The following is a 9,991-nucleotide window of genomic DNA, read 5'->3' on the forward strand; positions in this document are numbered from 1 at the left end:
AGAGAGAGAGAGAGAGAGAGAGAGAGAGAGAGACGTGTGTGTGTGTGTGTGTAAGGCAAAGACACATTAATAAAGTGACAGTAAAGACATTTATAAGATTGCAAAATATTTTTTTATCAAATAAATGTTTTTTGTACATTCTATTCATCAAAGAAGCAATTGTTTTAATGTTTTTAACATTGTTAATAATAAGAAATGTTTCTTAAGCAGCAAATCAGCATATTAGAATGATTTCTAAAGGATCATATGACAGTGAAGACTGGAGTAATGATGCTGAAAATTCAGCTTTACCATAACAGGAATAAATTACATTTTAAAATATATTTAAAATAACAACAGTTATTTTAAATTGTAATAATATTTCACAATAGTACTCTTCTTACTGTTTTTGTAATCAAATAAATGCAGCTCTTCTGAGCATAAGAGACTTTTTACAAAACAATTAAAAATTTTACTGAGCCCAAAATATTTGAACGATTATTTTGAATTCAGGTACTATATGTAAGATACATCTTCTGTTGTTGAGCAAAGTGCACCCTGGTCATTTTGGAGACATGCATTTTTCTTTCTTTCCTTTAATTGATGCATTTTCAAACATGTGCTGACAAGTTTAGCAGAGTGAGGAGACATAATGGGATCAGAAAATGGCATGAGCCAGAACTGAACTTCAGTGAACCAGAACACAACAAATCTTTTCACATTGTTGTTACATGTTACAGTGTTTACTATAAATTGCTTGTGCTTAGAGACAGAACCAGTTAGAGAATTTTAAGAATGTAGATACTAAATCACCTGTGATTCAACACTGTGTGGCTCTTCAGCATGAAAAGCAAGCAGCTTTTGTCTCTCCTGCTCATGGCACTCGGCACACAGAATCCACCCAGGGGATACCAGGCTTCCTGGCACGCCTGTGGTCTCTGAGCGGTGGGGATGCTGTCCCTTTCAACATCCCATCACTGTCAAAGCCCAGACTCACATTTGTGCCATGAGACCAGCCAGAGATACCTAGATAATTGTCTTTTTTGCTCTATTTTACAAATAAAGAGAGAAAATAACAAGCTGGCTTTTCATGTGTGGAAGTAAAGTTCTGACAGTGATGTTCGCATTTTAGTTCACCTGTTTTCTTAAGATGGTATGTTTTGAAATGTCTTGAAATAGCTTGTCATCTAAGGTACACATGTATTTCCTCTAGTTTGTTTGTCTCCAGTAACACATCATTCCAATTTCAGCCATGGCTGAAATCAATACAAAGATATCAGAAAAAAATTGCACCTGAAGAAAAAAATGATTCCGTAACCCTCCATCTGTCCTCTTTTGTTATCTTTGGAGATTATATTTGATGCAAACTTTTACCTCGAATTATCATACATTTACATTGAGATTTATTCAGCATATTACAAGGAAGCATGCTGTTACATATCCCGGCTATAAAAGCAATTCAAGACTACTGTATATTGATGCAAATTACAATGGAACAACATCTTGGCACAACTATGTGGGAATCCATTACATAGCTAAAGACATTATGTGTGTTAGCACAAAAACCCCTCCACCACTGGAAATGCTGCCATTGAAATAGCTGTTTTGATTTTCCCTGTGAATAGAGGACATCCAAAAGCTTTCAAAGAGAGCTTCACAATGCAGGCGAAATGGACGTGTTCCATCCGAAGATGTTTGACAAATCTGTTAATGTAAAGCTCAATGTAAATTCCCCAACAACGAGACAGCTGCCGCCACACAACAGAGAAATAACTAGTATTATTGAGAGGAAAAAAGTAACACGGACGGGGGAGAATAGTTGTGGTGTGGTCATGAATGCTCCTTAAAGGAATAGTTCACAACTTTCTTTCCTCTGTGGAACAAAATTGAGAAATTTTTACAGAAAGTAGTAGTTGTGGTTTATGCAGATATAATGAATTGGGAATAAAAAAGATGTGAAAGTGCTATAAAAGTATCATAATTTTCTCCATATGTGTGCACTTTATTTCAAGACTTTTGAAGCCATATTATAGTTATGAGACTGAAATTCAGTGAATGATAATATCCAATGATTTTCCAGCTAACTGCTTTGAATAGATTCAATGCAACAAGTGTTTTTTGTTTTGTCTTGTTTTTAGTGCAAAATTACATAATATATTAATTATTTTTCTAAAAATATCTACATTAAATGTATAGAAATTAAAAATATTAATATTATATTAACAAAATAATGTAATTATTAAATATACAGTAAAAAGTTTTCCTTTTGAATTAAGTTTATTTTTCTTACCCCTTTAACAGATACTTTATTATTTTAGCTTAAACTCACTTAATTTTGAAAACAAGATTTAATATCTTACTGTACATCACTTTGCTTCTCAAGTGAATGCATCTTGATTTAATAATGTTTGTACTTGGAAAAAAAAGACAAAAATACTGAATAATTAAATCCCTTCTGCAGTAGATCTACTAAGATTCATGAGCCCTATTTATAAATCAATAATTCGGACTGATTTTGTGAACAGAAATCTGGTGATCTTATTTTTAAAAAAAACTGATAAAAAATGTCTGCATCTCTCATGAAAGCATTAAGAAAAATTATGGCTATTAATCACACAAAGCTGTCATATGACTTCAAAACTGCAGAATGTAATGCACAAGTGATCTATGGACATATATTTTAATAATGCCGTTTCTTTAAAGTTTTAAAGCTTCAATTCCTGTACACTGTAATTGCATGGAAAAGAGAAACCTCAATTTCTTCTTATATGTTGCACAGAAGAAAAACAAGTTTAAAACAACATGAGAGTGACAATAATGACAGAATTTGAATCTCTGAGTGAACCAATCCTTTTGGAAACACACCTTAATTGATTCATTTGTTAAACTCTTGAATTAATGGGGAAGAGGTGACTAAAAGTAATAAAGAACGAGAGTGAAAGCGAGAGCTGCCAAGTCCAGACAAAGTGAAAAAGAAAGAAAAAGTTGCAAGGGTGGAAATTTCTCTCTTTAAAGGGCCCGGCTTCAAAGGCTTAAAGCACGGGGGTAAAAGAAGGCTACGTGAAATGTTCACCAGATTCTCTGTCTTTCTTTTTTTTAAGTGTATGAGAATGTCATTTTAATCCTCAGTGTGTTTAATTAGTAGACCTTGCAAAATTTTAGGAGATATTTCACATTCTTCTCTGTGGCTGACTTTGTTCCAAGCTTGGCATTTGCCTATGTTCCATTAGAAGTTGTATTTAGAGCAGTGGGAGCCATGTGTAAACAGACATGACTCACAGATCAATACGCAGAGCCACTGTGCTGATGAGGGTGTGCTGCATCTTTCAGCCCTCTGAAGACACATTTTCTTATACTGCGGTGTAGCAGATGTTTACAGCAGCTTCCCACACAAACAAAATGTGGTTTTGGTGTGTCAGAATGTGGCTGTGAATTGTGAATAATCAGAGACGATGTGGAAGCACACCTGATTTATGACAAGCAGACGTAGGTGTTGACGTTCCTTGTTTTTCGTAGATTTTTCTTTGGTTTCCGCACTGGGGGGTCTGAACTAGTTCTCCAAAGCCCTCATGTGTTTTTTCTTTTATCTTCATACCGCTTGGATTTCAAGTGTTAAATCCGTACAAATTCCACCCAACATACAGCCCCATCCAGAACAATTAACAGCATGCAACTTAATCAGACATGTTGGTTTGTCTTGTTTTAATTTTGGGTATTTTATGATATGTAATGGTGTTACATAATTTACTTACAAAATAAATGTAACTAATCTATTATAGTTACTGAGAAAAAAAATTCCAAGGCATTGTTAGATGCCAGTATTTCCTGTCATAGCTATGCAAAGATTTAATTTCGAAAACAATTTCTTGTTGTTATTTTAAGTCTGTATTTAACCTCTGAATGATCTGAAAGTAAAAGGAAGTGCTAAAGTCTGATTTTTTTGGTGGCTGTGCTTTAAAATGTAATTATTATAATCTTAATTCAAGTGATGATGATTTTGAATGTCTGACAGTAATGTTGTGTTACAGAAATGGTGAGCACTACTGTAAGTCTGTAAGGATCACCCTGCCTGGTTTAAATGTTTGTAAATGATTAACAGTTAAAAACATTCACTAGAATTTTAGAAAAGTAATCCAGTGTAATCAGTTACATTACTTTAATAAAGTAATTGAAATAGTTACACTACTTATTACATTGGGTATCTTGTAATCTGTAACCTATGACATTTCCAAAGTAACCTTCCCAACACTGCTCACAAGGAAGATTTGAAGTCACCCACGCCTGAAATCTCCTACATAAGTACCATGGCATAGTGTCAGAGTATGTTCACTAGGGCTGGGTTTTGAAACAAATTTCTCGATTCAATTCTCATTCACAAGCTTGCGATTCGATTAGATTAGATTCAATATCGATTATTTTGGATACATATCAGGTACAGTACATGTCAAATTTTCTCAAGGAAAAAAAATCTCTCAACTAATGCTGGAGAGTCAGTTGGTACTGCATTATAATATTGAAGGGTAAAATTGTCTGATTTGTGCTTGACAACTGCTTAAATTGCACTTAATTAAGTTTTTATTATAATTAAGTTACAATTACTTCAGTTTTTTTAAATATACACATTTAAATAGTGGCTGTCATAAAAACAAATAAAATATTAAAAAACGGTAAAAAATTATAATGAATGTTATATGGTGCATATATTTAGCAAAATGCTCCTCTCTCTACAGTTTATTTTTCTGGCTGACTATCGAGTTTATGGTCACTGAATATGCTTTCTGAGGTAAATGTAATGTATGTTACATTAATTGTTTACAAGCTATTATATTGATGTTTTTGCGAGGCTGAAACACTGATTGAACGATTACATGAAACAGGATATGGATTGTAAAGTTGTACTCTTTCTTTTAACTTGCCTTCGGGTGTTTAGTCATGTTTATTTTGTGCTGAAACTGGTATTAATGTGGAGGAGATGACCAGTTCACGTGCGCCTAGCGCTGCTGCGTCTGTTGATCTGAGGCGCTACAGCGATCTGTCACTTCACATTAAACAGGTAAAATATACATGAGAGTCAGTTGGTACTGCATTATAATATTGAAGGTTAAAATTGACTGATTTGTGCTGTACTACTGCTTAAATCGCACTTAATGAAGTTTTCATAATAATTAAAGTTACAATTACTTCAGTTTGGAGTAATTGAAGTACAATTACTTCACTACACATTTAAATAGTGCCTGTCATAAAAACTTGGACGGATTTATTCAAACATAAATAAAACATTAAAGAACGATAAAAAAGTGATAATGAATGTTATATGGTGCATATTTTTAGCAAAATGCCTCTCTCTACAGTTTATTTTTCTGGCTGACTATCGAGTTTATAGTCACAGTCACTGAATATGCTTTCTGAGGTAAATGTAATGTATGTTACATGAATTGTTTACAAGCTATTATATTGATGTCTTTGCGAGGCTGAAACACTGATTGAGCGATTACATGAAACAGGATATGGATTGTAAAGTTGTACTCTTTCTTTTAACTTGCCTTCGGGTGTTTAGTCATGTTTATTTTGTGCTGAAACTGGTATTAATGTGGAGGAGATGACCAGTTCACGTGTGAATCGATTAAAATCGAGATATCGATATTTTTTACCCAGCCCTAATGTTCACAGAAAAAAACAATGGTGTAGAAACCATTTTTGCTCAGAAATGTGTAATAAATTTTACAGACAATTACAAAACATAACATAATGAATTAACCTTGAAACTTTGAAAAATTGAAATAGTATTTTCTTGTAAAACATACTCCAGTAATCTGTTATTTACAACTTCGAAGAGATAGTATCTAGTAATATTTTTACTTTTTTTAAGTCTCTTATGCTTTTATGCTATTTCAAAAACTGTACTATTGTGAAATATTGCAGACTTGGGGCTCAAGAAACATTTATTAGTATTATCAATGTTGAAAACGGTTGTGCTGCTTTTGTGGAAACTGCGATGCGTTTTTTTCAGGATTCTTTGATGAAAAGAAAGTTCTAAAGAACAGCATTAATTTGAAATAGAAATCTTTAGTTGCGATATAAGTGTCTTTACTGTAACTTGATCGATTTAATAATCCTCGCTAAACAGAAGTATTAATTTATTTCAAAAACGTCTTACTGATCCCAAACTTTTGAATGCTAATGTACATTAGTAGCAATTCACAACATTTTTCTCCTCCCTGATCCACAGAGAAACTGACGTTCAGAGATGTGAGGTCTCCTCAGGAGTTTCGACAGGGTGACGTGGCTGAAGTGGTCTGTGATGTCACCAGCTCCCCCGTTCCTGTGGTCTCCTGGTTTTACAACAATGTGGAGATCATTGAAGATACTGAGAGTAAGTAATCTGCCATATATACTGCCTATCACCTACATTGTAAAGCACAACTTTGCAGCTAAATAGATGAGATAAATACGTATTATTACTTTAATTGTTGAAAATTATTGTAGAGCTCAAGCTGCTCTCCGTCCATTAACTGAAAACAGGCTAGACTAATTGATTCTTAGGATTTAAGAATCGATATCGTTTCTTAAAACGAGAATCGATTAAAATCGAGATATCGATATTTTTTACCCAGCCCTAATGTTCACAGAAAAAAACAATGGTGTAGAAACCATTTTTGCTCAGAAATGTGTAATAAATTTTACAGACAATTACAAAGCATAACATAATGAATTAACCTTGAAACTTTGAAAAATTGGAATTTTGAAACAAATTTCTCGATTCAATTCTCATTCACAAGCTTGCGATTCGATTAGATTAGATTCAATATCGATTATTTTGGATACATATCAGGTACAGTACATGTCAAATTTTCTCAAGGAAAAAAAATCTCTCAACTAATGCTGGAGAGTCAGTTGGTACTGCATTATAATATTGAAGGTTAAAATTGACTGATTTGTGCTTGACAACTGCTTAAATTGCACTTAATTAAGTTTTTATAATAATTAAGTTACAATTACTTCAGTTAGTTTTTTTAAATATACACATTTAAATAGTGGCTGTCATAAAAACAAATAAAATATTAAAGAACGGTAAAAAATTATAATGAATGTTATATGGTGCATATATTTAGCAAAATGCTCCTCTCTCTACAGTTTATTTTTCTGGCTGACTATCGAGTTTATAGTCACTGAATATGCTTTCTGAGGTAAATGTAATGTATGTTACATTAATTGTTTACAAGCTATTATATTGATGTTTTTGCGAGGCTGAAACACTGATTGAACGATTACATGAAACAGGATATGGATTGTAAAGTTGTACTCTTTCTTTTAACTTGCCTTCGGGTGTTTAGTCATGTTTATTTTGTGCTGAAACTGGTATTAATGTGGAGGAGATGACCAGTTCACGTGCGCCTAGCGCTGCTGCGTCTGTTGATCTGAGGCGCTACAGCGATCTGTCACTTCACATTAAACAGCGCCAAAACGGCATTTATTGTTTGAATACTGAAATACAATTTGAAATCTGAGACTTTGTTTCATATTAAAAGTACCAAAGCACAATGCTTTTTGCGATTTATTGGATGGGAAGTGCCCTTCAATGTTCCGTCCATTAACTGAAAACAGGCTAGACTAATTGATTCTTAGGATTTAAGAATCGATATCGTTTCTTAAAACGAGAATCGATTAAAATCGAGATATCGATATTTTTTACCCAGCCCTAATGTTCACAGAAAAAAACAATGGTGTAGAAACCATTTTTGCTCAGAAATGTGTAATAAATTTTACAGACAATTACAAAACATAACATAATGAATTAACCTTGAAACTTTGAAAAATTGAAATTGTATTTTCTTGTAAAACATACTCCAGTAATCTGTTATTTACAACTTCGAAGAGATAGTATCTAGTAATATTTTTACTTTTTTTAAGTCTCTTATGCTTTTATGCTATTTCAAAAACTGTACTATTGTGAAATATTGCAGACTTGGGGCTCAAGAAACATTTATTATTATTATCAATGTTGAAAGCGGTTGTGCTGCTTTTGTGGAAACTGCGATGCGTTTTTTTCAGGATTCTTTGATGAAAAGAAAGTTCTAAAGAACAGCATTAATTTGAAATAGAAATCTTTAGTTGCGATATAAGTGTCTTTACTGTAACTTGATCGATTTAATAATCCTCGCTAAACAGAAGTATTAATTTATTTCAAAAACGTCTTACTGATCCCAAACTTTTGAATGCTAATGTACATTAGTAGCAATTCACAACATTTTTCTCCTCCCTGATCCACAGAGAAACTGACGTTCAGAGATGTGAGGTCTCCTCAGGAGTTTCGACAGGGTGACGTGGCTGAAGTGGTCTGTGATGTCACCAGCTCCCCCGTTCCTGTGGTCTCCTGGTTTTACAACAATGTGGAGATCATTGAAGATGCTGAGAGTAAGTAATCTGCCATATATACTGCCTATCACCTACATTGTAAAGCACAACTTTGCAGCTAAATAGATGAGATAAATACGTATTGTTACTTTAATTGTTGAAAATTATTGTAGAGCTCAAGCTGCTCTGGAGCTGATTTGAGAAATGGGAAAAGATTGTTGAAAAAAAAAAAGGGAATGGATAAATGTTTAAAGTATTATTATTGTAAAGGATTTGAGACCTTGATCACTGCAAGAATTTTAAAGTAGTATTCCCTTTCCCAACTTAATGGTGACAAGTGTTAACAAGCAAGCTGGTAAAAAAACAAATAAATAAATCGGTGTTTTATGTAAATGTGATTTCAGCCAGCAATAAATATAGCTCCTTTGAAGGAAAAATTAGCCTGTCATTAACACGCCATCAAATATTTTGTTCTCCAGAGTTTCAGCTCCTACAAAACAACAATTTGCAAGCCCAGAGAGTAACTAAAGCAGATGAAGGAGTATATCGCTGCGAGGCCAGAGTCGAGGCCAGGGGAGAGATCGACTTCCGGGACATCATCCTGGTGGTTAACGGTGAGTTTGGGAAGCTGAGATGGATCCAGTAGTCATTCCTGAGATCTGTCAGGTTAAATAATACATTATATTCATGATTTCCATTTTGGTGAACTGTTCCTTTAAACGTAAAGTCGTTCCAGCCCTATCTTTCAAATGAAAGCCACGCGCATCCCGTTATCTCAATGACATTAGCCCTGTGCCGTCTGATGGGAAGGAAACGGCACAGTGACATCACCCCGTCTGCGTGTCCTTGTCTAATGCAATGATAGTGAACATGAACGGGTGTCTGTTTAGTTTACTTCTGATATTTTCCTTGCTGATCCAATCATGGTGCTCAATGAGGCATGACCGATAATCCAGCCGACATGACAACATATATCAGAGACCGACATAAAATAAATGCCACTCTGCAGGGCTGTTCTGAAGCCCCTGGTCAGATAAGTGTTAGATAGGGAATACAAAATTAATATGTCTTTGTCCTCTAGGAGACATTTTGATCTTTTCAAAGTTAGGCGCTTTTGCTGGATGCGTGTTGTCGGTTGAAAAGTCTGGACACTTTGAGATGACTTTGAAATGCCTAGGCCATACATACTAAACAGCATCTCTGTAATATCTGTAATGTTGGGGCTTTAATGTGTGAGTTCGGCTGCAGAGAGCTTAGCTTTCCCCGGCCCCTGCGTGATGTGTGTATATGAATATAGATATGAAGAGAAATGAAATGAAAATGACTGTATCAAGAAACTGAGATTATTTCTTATGCAGGAGTTTTATTTAGTTCACATAATTGAGCAGCATTGGAATTTGTTGAATAGCTTAGATTATTTCTCAAGTGTTGCATAAAAGTGTCAATATTGTTGCTGATATTTCTTGTAAAATGATTTAGTAGAAGTAAAAATATTTTTAAAAAATGAGGTAATTCTTGTAAAATTCATTTGAATGGCATACAATAACATTTAAGAATTCTTGAAAGAATTCTATTCTACTCTTCAAGGCTGCATTTATTAGATAAAATATATTGTAAAAAATATAGATATTTTATATTTATTTTATTATTTTAAATA

General features: G+C 33.8%; 1 protein-coding gene across 1 annotated transcript in view; it reads left to right on the forward strand.

The window, feature by feature from the left end:
* LOC107673712 (neural cell adhesion molecule 2) overlaps positions 1-9,991 on the forward strand; it is a 239,412-nt gene that overhangs the window by 182,334 nt on the left and 47,087 nt on the right. Inside the window, exons 4-5 of the mRNA XM_016467446.1 lie at positions 6,209-6,352; positions 8,814-8,948. Of these exons, the coding sequence (XP_016322932.1) occupies positions 6,209-6,352; positions 8,814-8,948 (279 nt within the window). The remainder of the gene's footprint in view (positions 1-6,208; positions 6,353-8,813; positions 8,949-9,991) is intronic.

The sequence above is a fragment of the Sinocyclocheilus anshuiensis genome, unplaced genomic scaffold (genome assembly GCF_001515605.1).
Source record: "Sinocyclocheilus anshuiensis isolate Anshui unplaced genomic scaffold, SAMN03320099.WGS_v1.1 scaffold628, whole genome shotgun sequence".
Lineage (NCBI taxonomy): Eukaryota > Metazoa > Chordata > Actinopteri > Cypriniformes > Cyprinidae > Sinocyclocheilus > Sinocyclocheilus anshuiensis.